Genomic DNA, 23286 nt, shown 5'->3' on the forward strand with positions numbered 1-23286 from the left:
AGCTGAGAAAGGCACGGGTCTATGGATGCAGTAATATGTTATCAAGGTCCATTTTGTTTCTATGTTCCCTAAGCAGAATAATAGTAGGTTTCTCCCTGGGATCCATGACCTGTCTAGCTTCAGGTTTCTGGCCTCATTTACAGTGTCAAATATGGGTTCCATCTCATGGAGTGAGCCTTAAAGCCAAGTTTTAAAAAACAATCGGTTCCTGTTAATTACTCTTCGTTACTATTCTAATACTTTGAAGAGACACCATGACCGAGTCAACTTATAAAAGAAAGCATTTAATTGGGGGATTACTTACATCATGGTGAAGAACAAGCAGCAGGTTGGCACTGGAGCAAAGCTGAGAGTTCACATCTGATCCACAAGTTGCAGGTAAAAAGAGAAAAAGACTGGACCTGCTGTAGGTTTTGAAACTTCAATGTCCACTCCCAGGTATAAACCTCCTTCTACAAGACCACACCTTCTAATCCTTCCCAAACAGTTCCACTAACCGGGGACCAAGCATTTCAATATATGAGCCTATGAGGGCAATTCTCATTCAGACCATCGGTTATTCCTATAACTTTTATGCAATCTTGCACAGTAGCTATACCTTGCAGGCAGGTCACTACTGTAGCCCACAGGGCTTATGGCTAGGTTCATGACTACTTTTCTTCTCTGGTAACATGTATAGTACTTTTCAGCACCGTGAATGCTAGTCTGTAGCTAGCCAGCTCAATATCCCCATCTTGGATGACATAAATATGTGGTGATTTAGTAACTGGGTCTTACCATCAGGTTACAGAGAGTAACTAACAGCATTGGCAATAGCCAACAATGTTTGGAGAGGAATCTGTGGAATATCTTCAGCCGAAAACTCAATGGAGATTTAAGCTATTCCTGGTGCTAGGTGTTGTATTTGGTTGTATATGATTTCTCAACAGGACATTGTCTTCCCCATTATATGGTAATTCCACTTAAATTCCTCTTACTTCTGCAATAGTAGATTTTGAAACATTTTTCAAAAAGTCTTTAGTGTTAGTTACCTTCTCGATGATCTGTCTATTTTACCTTCCCACAACAATGCATATAGGTTCCTTTTTCTGGTACCCATGCCATTTCTGATTTATCAGTGTGAATTGAAACTGAAAATCAGAAAAGAGATCTGAATGAACCCACTGAATGAGATTTAAAAAAAAAAGAGCAGAGAAGTCAAATACATTGAGAAGGTGAAATGGTGATTTCTGGGAGATGTGGACAATTATTGCTAAATGGGTGCAGATTTTTAAGTTTTTATGATATGAAGAAAGTTGATTATATAAAAACATAAATGTACTTAATATGTTGAGTGCCCAGTTGAAATGTGAAAATGTTATATATATTATTAGACATATTTTAACACATTTTAATTTTTTTTGAAACAGGTTTTCTTTTATGACAGTGCTGGCTGTCCTGGAACTGACTTTGTAGACAAGGCTGGCCTTGAACTCACAAAGTCTACCTGTTTCTGCTTCCCGAGTGCTGGGATTAAAGTTGTATGCCACCACACATTTTTAAAAAATCGCTAGGTATGCTGTGGACACACTTTGCAAACCTTGGAGTTGCTTGGTATCTCTACTCCAAAGTGTTATGCACTGACTTTGAAGTGAAATTGTAAAGAATAAATAATTATATTTGTGCTACAAAATGATAGCGTCAAACAATGCTACACAAAAATGATGTGTGTCAACACTCGAGTTCAAGGTACAAGATGTGTGCTGTACATCATAATCTCTACTCCTTTGTCATCCAAGGGTCAAGCTGGGAATGTCATGCTTAAACCAGAACAGTTGAAAGCCATATAGATTGTACTGTTAGAAAGACTCATACATTCATAGCTGAGACATAACATTCACCTGACCTGGTTGTTTTGAAAGCAGGGTACAGTTTTTCCAGCATGAAGAAACAATTGTTCTCAGTGCCTGTCTTCTGGAAAGTTTGCATAGCAATAACGGTACCAAGCAGCAGAATTGCAGGCTCTCTGCAGGACCAACTTATACTGGACTACTTGAGTGAACATTGCGGAAGACAGTCAGTAAAGCAGCATATTTGTCTCTCTTCACAATCTTACATCCAAGTGCTTGGAGGAGGCCTCGCTGAAGTCCGCAACTACTGACCAAAAGCATTGTTCAGATTCCCAAGGAGACTAACGGGACAGAGACAGTGCACCACAGTAGCCCTAGTTACAATCCCAGAGGCCTGGGAAAGAGCCGGTGGTGTGACAGCAAGCAGCGGACAAAGCGCATCTACCAAGGTCGAGTGCCTGGTCCAAAAAAAAAAAATCAGTCCAGAAAACTGCAAGCAGGTTCCAATCATCCGAGCACAGGGACAGTGCTCCATCCTGCTCTTTATCAATTTGATTTTGATTTCTCTGTATTCTGTGGCCCCTGTGTATCTGCTCCTTGAGGATGTGGCTCAACAGCAACTATAGCTAGTTCTTAATAAGAAGGTCTCAATGCTTTCGCTTAAAGGACAACTTTCCTTTACTTCTTAACACTCTTATGGAGTAAACTGTCATAGTCTGTCCTGGAATTACCATTCCCTAAAGGAGAGAACAAGTCCTTCATATTCATCTTCAGTAATGATAAATTGGTGTTTTGATCTTGGTAGTGAGTACAAAGCTTAAGACACCTACTCTTATGATGGTCATATATTATTACTGGCATGGTAACGTCAGTGATGGGAGACTAATAACTATAGGACATAGCAGTAAACTGTATGTATCAGATGCTCTAGCCCTTAAAACACTGGCATGAGGATTACTATCTCTAATTTACAAAAGAGGAAACTGAAGCCTAAAGTGTTTATTTAATAAAAAGCAAATAATAATAATAATAATTTGCCTAAGATCAAATGGCTAAGAAGTAAGAGAGCGGGTCAGGCTGAGATCTGTCAGATAAAAACGCAGCCAAGGGCTGAGGATGCCGCTCAGACAGTAAAGTGTCTGCCTGGCATTCACAAAGTCCTGAGTCTGACCTCCAGAACTACATAAAACTGGGTGACATGGTGCATGCTTGTGATCTCAGCACTGAGGAGATGGAGCCAGAAGGAACGGAGTTCAAGGCCAGCTTCAGCTACAAAGCAGTGTAGAGGCAAGTCTGGGCTATATAAGACCCTTAAAAAAACAACAACTTGATTTTTAGGGGTCATACTTAAACAGAACTCTATCTTTGTTGGACCAGTAAAGTTTTCATATATTTTCCATACTTTAAATACTTTCCCAACAGGCATCCAGACAAAGCTGGATGTTAGAAATTCATATATTTTATATGTTAGATTATGTAGATAGCAAAACTTTGTGCTAGAACTTCCATAATAGTCACTGTGACTAGGGAAGCCTGTCCTGACAGAAAAGGGGATAAGTGATACGTAAGTCCCCATCTTTCCAACCTGAGACTTTAGTGCCTTCTTCAAATGTGAGCCTCAGTTTTTCCATCTATTAAACTGAGCATAATAATATGAAATTATTAGTTATGTTTTCATCCTGCCATTTGAATAAGTATGTCATTATGGTTTTAATTTTTCATTTCTCTGGCAGCTAAATACATTTGCTGCTTGGCAATTAGTAATTCTACTTCTAGTTAACCCTAAAGAAATGAAAACACATCAAAAAAAATCACCTGTACATAAATTCTTATTTTTATTGATGACATCCCCAAATAGAAATAAGTAAAATCTTTGCCAACTAATAAATAAACAAGCTGTATAATCCACTCAGTATGAGTCGCTCATATAAAGAAACAGAACACTGTTATATAGCGCAACACGGATGAGTCTCAAAGCAGTTGTGCTGAGAAGAAGAGCCATATCACAGAATATGCATTGCATGATCCCATTTATAGGGAACTCTAGAAAATGCGAGTCAGTCTAAGAGGCATAAGTAATCGGTGCTTAGGGACAGCAGGGACTGAGGGGAGGAACACAAAGGCACAAGGAGACATCCAGGGGTGGAAGACCTTGTTGTCTTCATTATGGTGGCAGTTGTCAGGATGTGCGTCGTAAGTGCCAAAATATACCAAGCCATGACTTCAAATATGTGGACTTCAGAATATGTCAATCAAGCCTCAACAAAACCTTTAAAAACTTTTAGTGAAGTTTTGAAATTTCATCCTGTAAATATTTTCTGCTTTCTTTTTAAAGGGGAGGAGGTTTTCGTGGAATTGAACCCAGGATCTCATGCATGCTAGTCAAGCACACCACTGAGCTCCGCCTCCAGCCCAGCACATAAATATTATGTTTCTCTTTTATGGTAAACTGTTATCTAAATTAATAACATCTGTCATATCTAAAATTAGTTTCTCTATACTACATAAATAATTCAAGTAAAATATACAAAATACTTTAAAATACATTAGTCGCCCAACATTCCCTTTGCCCTGTGAAGTTCTCCTAAATCAGAGAAGTGATATCTGTGTCCAAGTTGTGGGACACAGCCCTGTCTTCCTGGCAACTGGTGACAGGTCACTAAAGATGAGGAATAAAGGCATCAACAGTCCAGGCGAAAGATCCATAACCATCTGCTTCCGAGGCCCCAGGGATCCACAGCTCGTATCATCAAACTGCTCGCTGCTTCAACTCCTAAATCTCAGGATCTGACTGTTCATCCAATAAATTCTAACCAGAGTCTGTTTATGTGTCTGCAACCCTGAGAGAAAGAGAGTTAAATGGATATTTAAGTCATTTCTTTGATATTTATTATATTTTCTATTACAAATAGCCATATAACTATTTAAAACATAAGATGTTCAAACAGCTAGGGAGCACATTCACCCGTCCTTCATTGAGTAACCTTTCATCTAAGTGCACACTGTATGTCAGATACCGTAACACCAGGTATTTTCACAAGACATTCAAATCAACATCTAGCTGTGTCAAGAAAGCTCAGACTAAGGAGCTGCCTCAGTTACCTAATATCAAAGAGTTTCTAATTGTACTGGATTCGGGGTATATAAAGCCTACTTAACTTCAGAAGCCATCCTGGCCCCCACTCTCCATATTTTAGTCCAGGCAGAGCAATTTCTTTATTCCAAGAGTGAGTTCGCAATGTCCAGTTGTTACGGTCTCTGGTTCTGGGGGCGGGAAGACAGACATCTGGATTCCTTGCTTTGATTCTGCTTCATGTGTGACAATATCCTCTAACTACAGCTCAAGAGGCCTAGACACTATAGGACTTATGCCTTAGGAGCCGATGAACTATCTGTTCTGAATGTCAGGGACAATCAGAGTCCTTTTCTCTGGTGCTGATGTCTGTTACCTAAAAATAAAACTTACTATTTGGGGACCAAGAAATTGCAAAACCCTAAAAGTAAAATTGGCCAGCCACAGGAAATGCCCAAGCATCGGCTGTGATGATGGGACCACTTACTTGGAATGCCTCTGCAAAGCCTAGGCTTGCAGCTGCCTGTACCTAGGTGTGTGCGAACAATTCCTGCAGTGCTGCCTGGGTCCAAGTACCTCCCAGGGCTTTCCTTCCCGCAGGGAAACAGGTTCACTTTCAAACTTAGAGCTTTCGGTTTAGTTTAAATATATTAGTCTTGATTTTAAAATAAAAAACAAATTGGGGGAGTACCTAGGTTCTCACATGATACATTCTTCTTTCTGATCTGTAAAAATATGGATAGTGCCCAAAACTCATGTATACTAAAAATCATCATAGTATCACTTGCAAGAAAAAAAATGGAAAGGAACAATGAACAAATAATGTTAACCAAAAGAATACCTGTATTTTAAAAACTGGACATATAAAAGTATCTCAAAGTGAAACTACAGAGGGTAATATTTGTGATTTGCTAAGTAATTAAAAACAATTGGTGAGACAGCTCAATGGGTAAGCATATTGGCCAATATATTTGTTGACCTAAGTCCACTCCTGGAATCCACATGTTGAGAGAAGATAATATAAAAATAGGTGGGTGGCGAGGTGTAACAGCATACTCTTGGAATTCCAGCATTTGTGAGACTGAGATAAGATGGCCCAAGTTCTAGGCCAGCCTAGGGCCCATCGTTGGATCTTGTCACACAAATATTTAAAACAAGAGTTACAAAAATATTTAAAAATAGGTGTTAAGCCTGCCCTAAAAATGTGTGTGGTGTTTGTTAATGTACATGGGCTAGAAAGAAAATATGCTGAATGCTAACAGTACTGATGCCTGAGTACTCATAAAAGTCTTTGCCTCTTCCCTTATATTTTATCCCTTAGTAAATACATACATGGTAAATATAATATTATTAGATCCCAAAACAGAAAAAAGATGCCCATTATTTGAAAAGTTCATTAAGTCTGAAAAAGAAGGTTAGCTTACTTAATGACGTACCAGTGCAAATACCTCAGTTTAGTAAATGCATGTGGCTACGTAAGATATTAACATTAGCAAGTGAAAAACATATGGGGACTCATGGCGCACTAGCAGTGTAGCCTGGAAGTAAATATGTGTCTGTATCTACATGGCATATGGACATGGTATGAACTGAAACAACTGAGCACATACATGCAGCTTTATTTCCTGAATATATCTTGTTCCCAGAACTTCCTGGCCTATACCAGTGTCCTCCAGATAAGAGTAAAAGAGACACAAAAGTCATTGTACTGTTATTTTCTTCTTTCTTTCAAGAACTTGGAATTTATTACCAAGTGTATTTTAAATACACGGTAGAAAATATTAACAAATCAATTAGTTTTAACTGAATGAAATTGCATTATAAGTGAAAGACGTGTGACCTTTGCATTGACTTGGCTCACTTTAAATATCAATAATCTTTATGCTTATCATTCCGAAACCACACCTATCAAGGATCCGTAAGGGCTCTACGGCAATTATTCCCAAGCATTCTTCTCCCACTTAGACTCAACTACATGCATTGCTTTCTTCCCTAAAAGTTCCATAAACAATAAAATGCTTCCCAGAAGTTCAAGTTCAATTGCTAAAACATACACTCAAAAAAATGACATCATTGTGACAGCAAAAACACTCTGTCTTTATTAACTGTAGCAAGTAATTCACTGCTATAAAAAGTCTCTAATATTTATAACTGGTTTATTGCTTGCCTGTTACTGATAAGTTTGTGTTACCTAAGGTGGTCCCTGTAAGGCTTTATGCTCACCCTCGCTAGCTTACCTGCTAACTTGACTTCCTCGGTGGAAAAGGAAGAGGGGTAGGCACAGGCAGGGCTCTGGAGGCACAGAGCAGTCCTGGTTCATTTCAGTAGCATGTGTCCATAGGGTGTCAGTCTGTGTGCACCTGCCGACAAAGGGAGACTGAGAGCCTCTGTGGGAGGGACGGGGCTACAGCTGTGAGACCACAGTCTGCCTACTGAAGCATCACAAGAAACTTGTTTGAATGAGAAAGCAGTCAGGCATCTGTAAAGACATCTCTTGGGCGTATGGCTGTGTTCATTTAAAGCAATGCTTCTTACCCTTTCTAAATTCAGGTACTCTTTCCAAATGCAGTCTCACAGATCTTTGTTCATTTCTCTGATAATTTTCTAGCATCTTTACTGTCTGCTATTAGGGTACTGCTGTTGGAATTAATAACGCGGACTTTTTTCCCCCAGCACAGATAATTTGTGGTGGAGTCAAACCATGAGATGTGAGAGCACTAAGAAAGAATTCTCTTTAAAGTGGCAGGGAGTAAAGAGGGCAATGGGTAAGGGGTCTCTGTCGGTACGGAGATCCAGAAAGAACTCTCTGGGGCAGGCATATTTAAGGAGTCCTACAAAGCGATCAGGAAGATGGCTGCACGACACAAACCCAACAAAAGGCTGGTCCTGAGGCTGACGTATGAAAACGCGAAGCGGTGTTGCCTGGATGGCCGTGTGACCTGCACATTATAGGGAAATATCAGAGACCGGAGATTTACCTAAGAAGACAATCTGCTCCAAGTTCTACACTCTCCTTGCAGACTTCTGCATACATCTGGTCTGCCATGGTGACGTGGAGTAGCTGAGACCTCTCCAGCAGCTTTCACAAACATCTGGATATCTGAAACAGAAGTGAAAGTTCCTATCAAGATTCCCTCACTTCCTAAGACAGCCTGCACTTACAAGTCAACAAATGGAGCCTAAGGCAGCATCTTCTGTGCTCTGTGCCTCCATCACCCCATCTAGGGAATACTGCAAAACTTAGCAATCACTTGCCTCATCCCATACACTATCCACCATTAACATAAATCAAGGCTTCCCATTTGTAATTTATGTTTTAGCATTAAAAGAATACTTTGCTAGTTATTTTAAATACATAAATCAAGTCAAAAACCTGTTATAAAATATTAGCGCTGTCATAAAGTCCTCTGATTTATTTAACAATGTGTAACTTTTTTGATTTCAATTTATTTCAAGTTTTTAGGAAGAAAAATGGTTCTCTGCCTTATCCTGTTCTTATTTTTATTCCTTCATTTGGGAGATTACATCTCAGCTCAAACCATTTTTAATAATAAGATATGTAATTTTTAACTGCTGATATTTTAAAAGAATGGAAATGATTAAGATTAATCGTGTAGTGTTTGATATACTCAAATAATATATTAGTCTAAGCAGGATTATGATTCATGTCTGATAGTCAAGGCTTTATATTTTAACTTCATCCAAACAGAGAGAAATTTACTCTCTTATTTGCCTAAAACCAGAGCTGTTACTCAATAGAAAGAAATGAATATGGACTCAGCACTGCTTGGGAGCCCACAGCTTACAAAGGACATACATTCACAAAAAAAAAAGACTATTCGATAGCACTTTGATAGGATAAAACACAGAGAAAATTGTGTCCGTGGACCACATAAAAGTTCTTCTCAGAGGTATAACTTCACAGAAATTAAGAACCCAGTCCATGAAGCAGGTATAATTACACTGGCAACTCCATTTGGGAAGAAGAGGAAGGAGGACCACGAGTTCAAGGTTAGCCTGGATAACTGTGAAGTCCAAGCCAGCATAGGCTACAGAGATCTTATGGCAAACAAAGCAGAGAAGTCTACATAAGAAAGGCATTGAAAAAGACAGAATCTTAATAAGCAAATAGAACAACGGAAGAGATTCTTTCTTCTTCTAAGAACTCTGCCCATGCTAGATCTCGAGTCAGAGAGATCCACACTTTTAGGAGTCATCGTATGTATAGTTTCCATACACTGGGTCTGAGAATCAGAGTTCAAGGTTGATCATAGAAAGAGTGGATAAATTTATTCACTTTACTTACTACAGTGTGTGTATGTATATGAGAGAGAGGAACTCAGGGAAAAGCCACATGCTGCAGGGCCTCTTATGTGCATTTTAGAACGGACAGCAAAGATTCATGCTTTACCATGATATTCTAAGGCCTTAACACGATGGCTTTTTAGCATTTACCCAGAGATAATATTGTGACAGTGTTGAACTAAGATTCAGTACAAATGCTGGGCAGTGGTGGCGCACACCTTTAATCCCAGCACTTAGGAGGCAGAGGCAGGCAGATCTCTGAGTTTGAGGCCAGCCAGGTCTACAAAGTGAGTTCCAGGACAGCCAGGGCTGTTACACAGAGAAACCCTGTCTCAAATATATATATATATATATATATATATATATATTATAAAATGAGACTATAGTTCATGATAGAAAGGTTACAAATACAAATAAAAATTAGCTTAATCATTCCTACATTACATGCTTATTATTCCTATAAAAATTACTAAATTTAACAAAAAGGAGAGGTTGAGGAAAAACTGAAACAGACTAGAAACTGTGTGTCCATTTGATATAGAAACAAACAAACAAAAAACAACTCAGAGGTTTCAGTTCCACCAAGAACAAAAGAAAAATACAAAAGGGTTTGGCAGTCTAATAAAACAGTGTGTTTTAAACTTGGGGTTTTCTACCCCTAAGAAATATCCAATGTGAACATTTAAAGGGATCTTTAAAACCACTGTAGTTTTCTGTATCAACTCAAGCCTACAGCAACAGCCTCCATTCAATTTCACGTTTCTCTCTATTGTTCCAGGGAAGAAACACACACAACAAATCCCACGATGCTGCTCTCTCCTCCCAGCCGCACTGGTACATGCCACCATTGCACACATCCACGCCTTCTGAATTCACACTGCTCCTGGCACACAGACCACTTACACGCATGGTGAAAATATTAGAGGATTATCAAAGCAATGAGAAGTACTATAAGGTCAATGAAGAAATACTGAAAAATGATGTAACTTACCAGTTTAAATTCAAATACTTGCAGACATTTTAAAAGAAAAATAATTGCTTCTTAGGTTGAAAGAGCCATCTGGAGACAGAAGGGAGAGAGAGAGACTTCATTCTCAGTAATAATGAAAACAAAGCAAAGCCATTGCTTAAGAGAAATAAAGAAGAATGGTTAGCAGTCAAGCTTAGGCTGGGCAACTATTTAGGAACAAAGGGTAACTGTAAGCCACGGCATTAGGAAGTTTACTATTAAATCACCTCCGTTTTCAGATTCTCAGCTTCTGTGAGTAACCTTGCGCTGTTGTCTATACCACACATGGTAATAAAAGCAGCAAATGGACAACTAGAAGTTACAGAGTGAGAAAACAATGTATTTACAGATCAAAGTTAAATTCAGCTTCTCTGGTTCACAGCCTGCCCCATAAAATGAAAGAGAAAGCCTCAGATGTTTGAATTTGGCTCCCAGTGAGAAGCGGCCTTGTTGACTAAAGCCCTCACAGCTGTCCTCTCCGAGTCTCCTGCCATGAGCATCTCCACTCACGTTCCTCTTAGCACTGTCGTGGGATCCTCAACATTAATGCTTTTTTCTGGGGGTGCATGTATCCAGAGCTCCGATTTTAAAGGGAAAAAGAAGAGCATATGGTTTGGTGAAATGTGCTCAGAAGGGTGTTAAATTTGGCCCCAACTTGAAAATACATTTACCTAGTATTCTTCATTAAAAACTGAGCTATATTCATATTAAATCCATTATCTTTAACTAGCAATTAAACAATTACAGTGGATAGGGATGTTAAGGAGCATCCTGAGGACACAGTCAGTATTAAGATGGTGAGATACAAGACCACTCTCTGTCTAACCCGCTGAAGGTATTAAAACGTTTATAAATGGGGCTGGCAAACACCTGTAATCTCAGCACCCCAGAGGCTGAGACAAGAGGTTCACAGATGAAGGCCTGGTACATAGGGAGACTGTGTGTGTGTTATTTAATGATATGTATTAACCACATAACAACAAACTGTAGGCAGTGTGTGGCCTGCACTTGGACCCTAATTTACACAAACAAAATGAAAAAAATTATCCATTATTTTCATGTAAATTTAAACTTGGATTTGAGATGGCAGTTACAGAGAATTGGATGGCCTTAGAAAGGTCCCTATGCATTAAAAAGTAGGTGCTGAAGTATTTAGTAGTTAAGGGTAAGATAGTTGAAATTTTCTTTAATATTCTCAAGAAATAAAGGGAGATTAGTTAAAACAATATGTGCAAAATGTTATTATTGAAACAGAGATAAGTCCATGGGAGTTCTTTGGAAATTAAAAAAAATTCTTTGAAAGCCAACATTACCACCTATTTTCAAAAGAAACATAAATATTATAATTTATCTCAAAATAAAAATATTCCAAATGCTCTGCAGTAGCAACAAAAATTAAACTTTATATAATTATGATAAACCAATCTGATAAAATAACTTAGTAATTAAAATGACAATATGAAAGACTAAAAGAACAAAAATGCCTAGAGTCAACATGTTAGAATGAGGGCTGGAAGCACACTCTTCTGAGAGCTCAAGTTTGTATAATATAAACAAACCATAAATAATAGCAAATAAAGCAGGGCAGTGGCAAGTGTAAGGATGGTGACATGCTTGCCACGCGGTGACACAATATTGCTTCTGAAACGAACGGTGACATGAAGACAATGAGGAAGAACTGACGACATGCAGAGGCCGGCACTTGTCTTGCTACACTGGAAACTGCACCAGCTTTGATCTTGGACAATCGGGACAGGTTATTTAAGCAATCTGAGGATGCTTCCTCATCTGTAAAATTAAAGCAGCCACCCTGTAGGAACAGGGCAGACTCCGAGACGGTCAAAGCAAAGGCCGGCGACTGCACAGGCACATAGTACACCTTCAATGGCGGTACTTACTGCTACCTCCATACTCAAGATGGACACATGCCGTGACAGTAGGGACAGGGGTGGGTGAACCCATGGTGAAAGGACCTTAGACTTCACATCGACAGAGAAAGGACGGGGCAAAGGGCTTTAAACGTTCTTGTAGGCCAGCTGCAGGTGACAGGTGGCAGGAGAGAGGCCAGGAGTTCTGAGTAGGGGCAAAGCGAGCAACGGGAGCAGTGGAGAGGTGAACGAGGCCACCTATGGGAAGGATGGGACCAACTAATACCACAATGGGTTCAAATTTCTCTGCAGCCCAAGGTAAATCCTACAGGAAAAACAAAGAAAAAGTACCCAGAGGACCTCAGACTGAAACCGAGTACAGGACTGCCCAAAAGCTTTATGGGGGCTAACAGGATGGAGCTCTTCGTGGTGACAGACAATCCCTGAAAAGATCATTAAAACATGAACAGCGTTTCAAAGCTTGCCTGATCTGGAATTCATGTAAGATTACCTTTTCTTGTCTACTTAATGAAATTAAGGGAGGGTGGTCTAAAAAGAGTAAGTCCTAGAACTATGGCCAGGTCACACCAGGACTGAACTCTTGTCATGCCCCACTGTGCTCTGCCAACACGACCGTCTGTTGTGGGAGCTGCGGGGCTGCATTCCGCCACCCAGCTCCCACCACCGGCTAGCTTTACCCGAAATAACAACACACAAACTGTATTCTTTTAAACACTGCTTGGCCCATTATATCTAGCCTCTTCTCGGCTAACTCTCGCACCTGGACTAGCCCATTTCTAATAATCTGTGTAGCCCACGAGGTGGCTTACCAGGGAGATTCTAGCCTACGTCCATCCTGGGTCAGAGCTTCATAGTGTGTGCCTCAGAGAGCAGAGCTATCACGTGTGCCAGGGAGAGGGGAGCATGGGGTCTCTGAGCTCACTTCCTCTTCTTTCCAGCATTCTGTTCTGTTTACTCCTCCCACCTATGTTTTAACCTATGAGGGCCAGCCAAGCAGTTTCTTTATTTTTTAACCAATGACCTTCCTCCATCAACAGTCCCATTCACTTACCGTCACCAAGTCAATGCGTTTACCCACATTTATGAAACATAGGCAACTTTCTGTGCCTTGTAACACACTAGAAAATGCAAGCACTTCCTATCTTCCACATCTAAAGCTCCCTATGACTTCACGTCATTTTGTTGCATGCTAACAAAAGAGAATTTGTTCAGCAAATATTGCATCAGTGCCGACTATGTGTCCAATGGTAGAGACACTACCATCCAGGAGCCTGTGAGTAATCTACACATCCAGTGAACACACTTTGCTCAGAGCATCTTAGAAACAATGAGAACAGAACTCAGTAGGCCCGAGAAGTGAGAGAGAATAGGCAATCTCAGAGAGCTGAGGCTGAGAAGAGCCTGAAGAGAATTGCTGCTCAACAGACAGGAGAGGAAGGCGACTCTGACCCTGATTGACATTCTTCTCTGCAGCATGCTTGCCTGTGCCTATCAGACTACTCAAATATTAACCGGGTCCTGGTGCCTGTCACTATTAATTTGGAGAGGAACAGAGGCATACTGAGCCTTGGTACTGATAGATGTGAAGAATATGTTAATCAGAATGCTCATTAGTCAGCTAAGTTACTATTTTTTCAGATGGCTTTCTCCACTGATCATTTTTTATATTTAGCCATTTTTCATCTCCAATGAAATATACTTGTTCATTAGAAGGGGGAATGAATGGAAGGAAGAATGAACGTGTTCAACTTATACACACACATATACACACATACACGTACACACATATAGAGTATAAAAGAATTCAACATATATTTTAGTACTTTTTGTAATTGGATCATTATGTCATATTATAAAATAACAAAATTTCTGAAATCTACCTGAAGTTATTAAATGAGATTATTTAAAATAGGATGGAAAAAAAGAGTGCTGGAGAGATGGCTCAGTGGTTAAAAGTAGAGGATCCAGTCCCAGGATCCACACGGTGGATCACAACCAGTTTTAGGGTATCTGTTGCCTTCTTCTGACTTCTGTAGGCACAGTCAAAATATTCATGCATATAAGTCTTTTTTATAAAAAAAAAAAAGAAAGGAAGGAAGGGAGGGAGGAAAGTTTTGCTAGGCAGTGGTGGTACATGCCTTTAATCCTGGCACTCAAAGAGGCAGAAGCAGGTGAACCTAGCTAGCGACATTCAGAGCCCGCCTACACCTACAGCTCCAGGTTGACCCTCACAGCCCCTCCACAAGTGAGCTCCCTGCACCGGAGGTCTCAGACCACGGCTGTGGAAATTATCAATTTTCTGGCATTAACAACTCTTAGAAACTCTGATTCTGATATTCTGATACCAAACAGATCTAAGCTATGTTCAAAAAAGAAATCAAGATACCACCTCACAGGGGCTGATTCTGCCTTTAACACCAGAAAGCCGAAATCAAAAGCTCAATGTCTTCCAAGAAATGAGCAGCGAAAACTGACAGAAGATTGCACCATCTCTGGTTTCTGAAACGTGAGAAGGGCCACCTTCACATTCAGAATGTACAAAATCAAGCCTTTCTCTCAGGGTATAGGACTCAAATATCATTGGAAATGAAATTAAATGGTAACTTTTTGTCACCAAAAATCTTCAACCCAAAGCTGTAGTTAAAAGGAAAGAACTACATACAGTTTCTAGGGAGACATCACACCTCCATGTTTTCGCAGATGTTTTACTCTTTTCCTTGTCATTTCTAAAAGGTCAGGACTTCAGGGGAGGGCTGTGCTCACGGATTGAGTGCTGGTCTAGCACGCATGGAGCCTTAAGTTTGATCCCTAGCACTAGGCAAACTGGGCATGGAGGTGCATGCTTGTAATTCTCACACTCAGTGCTAGAAGCAGGAAGACAGGGAGTCAAGGTCATCCTCAGCTATGCAGCAAGTTTGAGGCTGGCCTGGACACGTGAGTCTTTGCCTCAAAAACAAACAAAAAGGGTCAGGACTTCACAAATCCAAATACGGTATGTATAAGCCAAAGTCTTCGGTCAAGAAGGCTCACGCTTCACACCCAATTGCAGCGCAGTGTGCTGTACAATGGAACAGTTCATTCTACATAACTGGGGTGACCAATAATCAGGCCACTCCTTAGGTAGCTTGATAACTGCCCTCACTGTAGCAACCTAAGCCTGCAAGAGGACGCCCTGAGGGTGAGACACGCCAGAGTAAGCAGAAATTAATGCTGGCTGCACTATCTCCATCATGTACACAAAAGCAGAAACAGAAAGGTTTGCAATCAGAAAGCTGGAATGGTCTCCAGCACATTTTGCCTAAGCTGCCTACCATAAATCTGACCAGTGATACAAGTTTTTTAAACGTGGTTAGCATTGCTTGTCACAGCCCGGACTCAGACAGTGACAACTTCAAATAATAATAATGGGCTTCTTTGATTTTTCCCTGTAAGTCTCAAAGGAGTAAAATGGAAAGTGGGGGAGGCACTTTCAACGTCCAGGATTGTGCAATTCATGTTTAAATTGATAATCTAGATTTCATCTTGTGACCTTGAAGCGACTCACTATTGCAATTGTAAAATGCAAATCTTAGCCCATCTCCCCAAAGCATTCAGTGATGGATTATATGGAAATAAACATACAAAACAGAATGCTTAGAAAGCAGGGTTATAATTAATCTCTGATTCTCCACAAACTCCTCTATGCTTTCTATTCTAGTCATTCAAAACCTTCTGAAACTCAGTTCTTTTACACTCATTGTAATATAAAGGAAATCATACTCAGAATATAATGAAAAATTTCCTGGGTAGATTAAGTCACCCCTCTGTGTTAATTTAAATCGAAATTCTAACTGGCCTGTATTACTGGGAGAACAAAAAGAATACAGAACATATAAGGGACTGATGACACCATAACCCTGCTAAAGTTGCCAATGTTCTTTTTAATAAGGAAATGCTCAATATCCTTAGCCATCAGAGAAATGCAAATCAAAACAACTCTGAGATTCCATCTGACACCTATAAGAATGGCCAAGATCAAAAACACTGATAACATCTTATGCTGGAGAGGATGCGGGGTGAAGGGAACACTCGTCCATTGCTGTTAGGAATGCAAACTGGTTCACTACTTTGGAAATCAGTAAGGCCATTTCTTAGAAAATTAGGAAACAACCTACCTCAAGACCCAGTAATACCACTTTTGTGTATATACCCAAAGAATGCTCAATTATACCACAAGGACATATGCTCAACTATGTTCATAGCAGCATTGTTTGTCATAGCCAGAACCTGGAAACAACCTAATACCCCTGGACCAAAGAATGGATAAAGATGTGGTACATTTCCACAATGGAGTACCTCACAGTGGAAAAAAAATAATGACATTTTGAAATTTGCAGGCAAATAGATGGATCTAGAAACATGCTCTCAGTTCTGGAGGCAGCCAGGGGGGCACCAACATTAGAGCAAACTCTCAACTGGACACAGATTTGCTGCAGCCCCTCTGGACCTGGGCTCTCCCATGTCTCACAACCTACACTCCCAGGCTTTGCTAACACCCAGACAGGTGAAAGGAATTACATGAAAAGATCAGTGGTCTCCAACATAGAGTAACTTAAAAGACAAAGAAAACTGCTACATCCCACCCTATGAACTGGGTCTTTTTAGTTGTGATTTTGGCAAATTCAGTACTTTACACTGGAATCCACGGGGTTCTGACACATTAGGGCTCATGGGGTACTAAGGTGTACAGCTAGGTTTACCAGATGGCTATGGTCAAATGTGAAGATGCCCTTGAAGAACAGGTTCTGGTCACCTAACCATTCTCTGCTGTTTAAAGGAAGAAGAAAATGTCAATTTCATGCAGGCGAAGATTGATGTAGAAACGTAAGCTCTGCCCCAGACTGCAATATTTATTTGCTTTTTAATAAAATTGAGTTGGATCAATTTGAGATAACCGCTGGGAATGGAAGGTTTCCTTTCGGGTGTGTCACTTAGTTCTGTTTCTGATACAGTCTCAAAAGGAGACTGCTGATGTTTTTCTGTGTGACATTGTAGTTCTAGAAGAGTTAAAATAAGAAACTACCTGCTTAATCTGCCAGAAAACACATGAGAGGAGCAATCAGCTCTGGAAAGAGCTGCTAAGAATGACTATGCCTGGCTGCTTTAGGCCATGCTGTTTGTCAGTCTTTCAAAATTCAAGTCATTACGAGATGCTGATCTACTATAATATTGTGATATTTTATCTGATTACACTTACCTGATTGTGCCTTATCTGCTATTTGCCTTCCCATTCTTCCATGTATATTAAATGCAGGTGCTTTTATTATTCTGAGAGCTAGAGAGTGTTGACTGCTCTGAATATAAATGGGGATATTATATCATTAACTTGCTCTGAAAGCAGGGCCATTCACTGTGTAAATCACATGCAAGGTACCTGCTGGAGACACAATAAACCATAATGTCTTGAGAAAGAAAGCAATGCGGAATGGATAAGGAGATAAAAATTTAAGGCATTGTTAAAGAAGGGTAATCTTCAAAATCCTATTTGGTTCTTTCAAACTAGCATTTGTTGATAATATAACCTTTATATTAGAAACTTTTTTTGAGTCAAGGAAAAAAATTCTTCTGGGAAGACATCACAATATGGGATACTATCACCAGTGAAAATGGCATAAAACACAACCAGTACCGGTCTGTGGTTTGTCTGAGTTCAGAGAACATATTGAATGCAGCAGTCCAATCTTCCACAGGAATGTTCCTTGATTTGGGAAATATATTCTTACCTTACTTGGGTGTACTGCCTAGACAACTTGAAGAAATGGCCAAACGGTGTCAGCATTTCCAGGTATTAAAAGGTGGAAAACTTAGAATCTCACTGCAAATTTTAAAGGAAGCAATATGCAGAGACCTGATGCAGAACTGTGACCATGTGTGGCTTCCCAACACTCTGAGGCTTTACGCTCTGCTAAGCTTCCCTTGTTTCGGCCTTGCCAAAAGTTAATCCACAGTGACTTAAGTTTCAGGAACTCTATTTTCAGAACAAATGTTATGTGAGAGTGTAAATGAGCACCGCCCTCTGTTGAAGAGAATATCCAATAGCCTGTCACTCATCAGCATCTCTTAGGTAGCAGATGGGAACCACGCCCACATCTTAGTTACCTTTCTCACTACTGAGACAAAACGCTACGGAAGACCTAGATGTACACCTCAGTGTTGGGCTGGGATGAATCCTCAGAATTGCAATAACCAACAAAAAAGCTGAAAAGCAACTCAGTGGAGGGGTAATTTTGGTTCACAATTTGAGGGTACAGTCCATCATGTGAGGAAGGCAAAGTGGTCCTCGGCTGCGACTCCTCACCTAGCCATACTTGAATAAAACAGGAAATAGAGCAAGAAACACTGGTGTTCCGCTTGGTTTCTCCTTTCTTCCTTTTTTGTTTATTTCAGGGCCCCTGCTCATGGAATAATGCTGCTTGCATCTCACGGTAGGTCTCCCCATTCAGTTAAGCCCCTCTGGAAGCTAGACACATCTGGACGTCTGATTCCAGATGACTTTAAAACCAGTCATGTTGACAACTAAAATCAATCACCATGCCTCCCGCAGACACAAGCTACAATCTTAGCTTGAAGGAGTGTGGCCAGTCACACTATTTCAGTCTAGAAGTGTAGAGAAAACAAGCATGAAGACCACTGGGGCCATGAGGAGGAAAGCAGCCAGCATATTTCCCTCACAGGTTCCCCGTGGGAGGGACTCCTTGTGCTAATCTGACCTTTACCCAAAAATGTGCAGTCCAGAACCTCTTCTGCTTAAAGCAAATCAAGGTCCCCCTTTCATCAGAAGAACTTTTAGTATTCTTAAAGCACATGCTGGAAGGCAGAGTCGAACTATGAAAATGGCCTGGTCTTAATAATTCCATGCCTGCATACATTTTCTCAAGAGAGACATTTAATAGGATTCTCATGATCTAGTTAATCTTACTTGTTCCTAAATAAAAGCAATTTTAACTGGCTATTATTTTATACTTCTTTAGAAGATCTACTCTGAAAATCACTAAGACAGAAATCAGAACTAAATGAGCTATGCCTAAACATTAAAGGTACAAGGTTTTTAGCAAAGGAGAATATGTGCCTAAATCACAGAAACCAATAAAATGTAAAACTTCAGCTCATCAAATGACATCATGAAGAAAAAGAAGAGTGATGATAGAGACAGCAAGCCTCTGAGGAAACGCTGATGAAGCGTGTCCAACAAAGGACGGGGGTCGAGACTGTGGCAGGAGCTGCAACCATACAACAGAAAGACAAACACCCCATTTAAAAATGGGGAAAATAGGCCGGGCAGTGGTGGTGCACGCCTTTAATTCCAGCACTCGGGAGGCAGAGGCAGGCGGATCTCTGTGAGTTCGAGGCCAGTCTGGTCTACAAAGGGAGTTCCAGGACAGGCTCCAAAGCTACAGAGAAACCCTGTCTCCAAAAAAAAAAGGGGGGGGGGAATATTCAGAATCAAAAATTACATCCACAAGTGAGCAGGGATCACATGAAAAGTACCATGAATTGTCAGGAAGATGCACATTAAAACCATGTAGAGAGGTGAGACACACATTGAGAGGGAAAGAAGACACTTCCACAGGTTTGGTTCCTAGCATTTTCTGAATCTAGATTAGCCTACTCTAGATTCCCACTCTTCTCCAGCTGAAGTTTCCAGACTGAATATTCTCTTTCCTCTCACATGCACACAGAATAACCATGCTAGTCTGCAGTACTTGATCATTAAAAGGCAGCTGAAGCAAACTGTCATTTGTCTGGTTTCTAGGATAAAGAATTCTTGGCTCAAAATAAACAAAAAATTGTGACCCCTCCCTGGCCTGCTCAGAGAAGCCATCTGTACATTGGTTCTTTCATGATCTCTTTTAGGTTTGCTTATTATAATATAGCTTGATGTATACAAAAAATATTAAGATTTCTATGTTCCATATTGTTATATATTCACTTAGGGTCTTTGGCTCGAGATATTTGGAATTAGAGATCAGGTGCTTGAAATAAAATCTTTTATCATGTGATCTCACAACGTGGATCTGGAACACTGAAGTATTCTATTTTGTATCTCAGTTGTCTCTGCACATGCCCGACACATGCAGTTGTGCACAAGACAGTCAGGAGGCTGACATGTGGCTTAGTTTGGTAAAGTGATTCCTTGCATGCATAAAGCCTGGGTTCAATGTTCAGAAGTACCTAAACCAAGCATGAGGTAAATATCTGCATTCCCAGAATTTGCAAGTTAAGAGGACCAAGTTCAAGGTCATCTTCTGCTACGTAGCAACTTCAAAGCCAGTCTGGGCTACATAAGACCTTGTCCCCCCTCCTCTCCCCCGCAAAAAAGAAGAGCTCATATTTCTTATCCTTGCACACTCAACTTACTGCATAAAAGGTCAGATTCCAGTGTCTAGTTCCTTTTCAGTGTCAAACTTTCTTCTTTTTTTCTAGATACTTCTACTTCAGGAGGTACCAACGGTGCACATAGCCCTATTCGGCTATAATAGCGTAAATAATATTTCCTTTAGCAAACACAAGAAATGTACAGATAAGAAAAGTGGATATGTCTACCTTCTTATTGATAGAACAAATTCTTTCAGGAGGAACGATGCTTAAGAAGAAGCAGTACCTTATAATAGAGACTCAACTCTCTTTACAGTTCTGTCGAGTTTATCTATCCTAGTTATCTAATATTTCCCATGGTGGATTTTGCCCCTGTGAAGTGATATACCCAATAAAACTTCTAGATGTAAAAAGCTATAAAAATTATCCAGATGTACAAAGGTTTTCCAAACACACAAACATGTCTATAAAAAGCACTACAAGGGGGAAGCCGCTGTAGGAAGGCTATTAAAAACGCGCATGAGGAGTCTGGGGAGACCGATGGCTCAGAAGGTAAGGGCTCCTTCTGTGAAAGTATGACAGTCTCACTCTGAATCCCCAGTGCCATGTAAAAAGCTGGACATGGCTGCACACGCCTGTAGCCCCAGCATGGTAGAGTTGAGACAAACAGACCCCAGGAAGTCATTGGTCAGTTAGCGTAGCAAAAACAGCAAGCTTCTGATTCAGTGAGAGACCCCATCTCAAACCAACAAGGCAGAAAGCAATAGAAGACACACAACTGTTCTCTTCGGGTCTCCACGTGTGTGTACACACACCCACACATGTGACATAACATTTTAACTATTTAAAATTTTCTTCCTGCCTGGCCTATATGTGTCAGAGCCAATGGCACTTCACAGATCATCCTGACACCTCATTCCTTGTCCTCAGAGATAGAAAAGGAATCATTCAGGTTTGTATTTCATTTGAAAGTTCAATCACATTTACTCACTTTTGAATCATCTCCTTGTTTAACTCAAAGAATTGGAAATCCTGGCAGTTTCCAGAGAAGGACACAGGAATCTTAGACAACACTATGAGTTTTTAGTTCCTGTGGGGCATTTACAAAAAAAAAAAAATGTGGAAAGGGCAGGAAGGACTGCTAACACTGTAGTGCCTCTTCATTCTATTTTAATAAACAAAGCTTACCTGAAGATCAGAGAGTAAAACAGCCACACTGGTCAGCTTTACAGAGCAGGTAGTGGTAACACACACCTTTAATCCCAGTAGCCACACTAGTTGCCATAGAAACTGGGCAGTGCATGCCTTTAATCTCAGTGATGCAAACCTTTAATCTCAGCCCTAGAGAGGATTATAAAACAAGAGGAGACAGCTCTCAGGCTCAGTCTCATTCTGAGATTCCTGGAGGCAGGATCACCATTTTTGGATTGAGGTTGAGATAAGAGCCGGTGGCTGGCTGGTTTGCTTTTCTGGTCTTCAAGTTGAACCACAATTTCCCTCTCTGAGTTTTTATTAATCGTGCTTCAAACATGTTATAAACATTCCATGTTAAAAATAAAGCTCATTAAAACTGTTCTAAAGAGTGGATCCAGGTTCTATTCGTAAAACACATATGCAGTATCACAGTTATCCATAACACAGGGTATCCAGTACCCTCTTCTGGCCCCCACAGGGACCAGGAACACATGTGGTATACAGATACACATGCAGGCAAAATACCACACATAAAATAAAAATAGAAAGAAATAAAATAAAGAAGCATAAAATTCCCTCCTGCAAGGAGCCTGTTATGATGGGGGAGAGTCTTCTGTTTTGTATTAATTTCATTGGTTAAATAAAGAGACAGTCTTGTCCCTTTAACAGGACAGAAAATTAGGTAGGCGGAGTAAACAGAATAGAATGCTGGGAGAAAGAAGCCTAGTCAGGCAGTCGCCATGATTCTCCCACCCTACACAGATGCAGGTTAAGTTCTTTCCTGGTAAGCCACACCTCGTGGTATCACGGGGATATTAGAAATGGGTTAGATCAATATGTAAGAGCTAGCCAATAAGAGGTTATAACTAATGGGCCAGGCAGTGTTTAAAAGAATACAGTTTGTGTGCTGTTATTTCGGGGCATAAGCTAGCCCGGCGGCCGGGAGTGTCCCGCCGCTCCACACTACTACAGAGTGGCTGCTCATATTACAACACTGTTAAGTAGCAGGAAGTAAACAACTCAGAAGATTTAGGAAGTCCCTGAAATTGACAAGGTGCACTAGCCTCTTATTCCACAGGCAAATATACAGAGCAGACTGCCAGACAAAAGCTGCCTAGAAGACCCTCAGACCAGTTGAGCTACCTGGAAAAACCACTCTAACACATCAAGCCGCCTGCAAGTATGCTCCAGGTTTCTGTCTTTGTGAGACGTCAACCATGCTGGGGTAGGTTCTTGGTAATAAAACTGACACTGAGTCATTTTACTTTTCACCCATATTCCTACAAGTAGCCCCAATAAAAATCATTGGTTCATCAAGCTGAATTTCAGTGGTATCATTACTTTGGTTTATTGTCAGTTCCCTATCTTGGTGAGTAGATGTTCGTTCACATGTTCCCAATAATGGTATCAAACAACATAATATGTATGTATGCTTTTTAAAAACATAATCTATTTTTTATTTTGTGTGCATTGGTGTACATGTATGTCTGTGTACGGGTATCAGATCTGGGAGTTACAGACAGTTATGAGCTGCCATGTGGGTGCTGAGAATTGAACTTGGGTCCTCTAGGAGAACAGCCAGTTCTCTTAACCACTAATCCATCTCTCCAGCCCCTGTATGCTTTTATGTAT

The 23286-nt window shown here is 40.4% G+C and overlaps 1 protein-coding gene across 6 annotated transcripts in view; it reads right to left on the minus strand.

Annotated features, from left to right (window-relative positions):
* Nucleotides 1-3645: 3645 nt before the first annotated feature.
* Nucleotides 3646-23286, minus strand: part of Caap1 (caspase activity and apoptosis inhibitor 1) — a 104800-nt gene continuing 85159 nt past the window's right edge. For 2 of the 6 annotated variants that reach the window (XR_012907460.1, XR_012907459.1), the window contains 3 exons: nt 7881-8002; nt 7140-7262; nt 3646-4669 (listed from right to left, as the gene is read on the minus strand). Coding sequence is in view for 4 of the 6 variants with exons in the window: in XM_075945705.1 (XP_075801820.1) it covers nt 7881-8002 (122 nt within the window). In the remaining 2 variants the exon portion in view is untranslated. Of the gene's footprint in view, nt 4670-7139; nt 7263-7880; nt 8003-10198; nt 10268-23286 lie in introns of those variants that run through there. The other 4 variants (XM_075945707.1, XM_075945705.1, XM_075945708.1 and 1 more) reach the window with 2 other exon arrangements.

The sequence above is a fragment of the Microtus pennsylvanicus genome, chromosome 13 (assembly GCF_037038515.1).
Source record: "Microtus pennsylvanicus isolate mMicPen1 chromosome 13, mMicPen1.hap1, whole genome shotgun sequence".
In the NCBI taxonomy this organism is placed as follows: Eukaryota; Metazoa; Chordata; class Mammalia; order Rodentia; family Cricetidae; genus Microtus; species Microtus pennsylvanicus.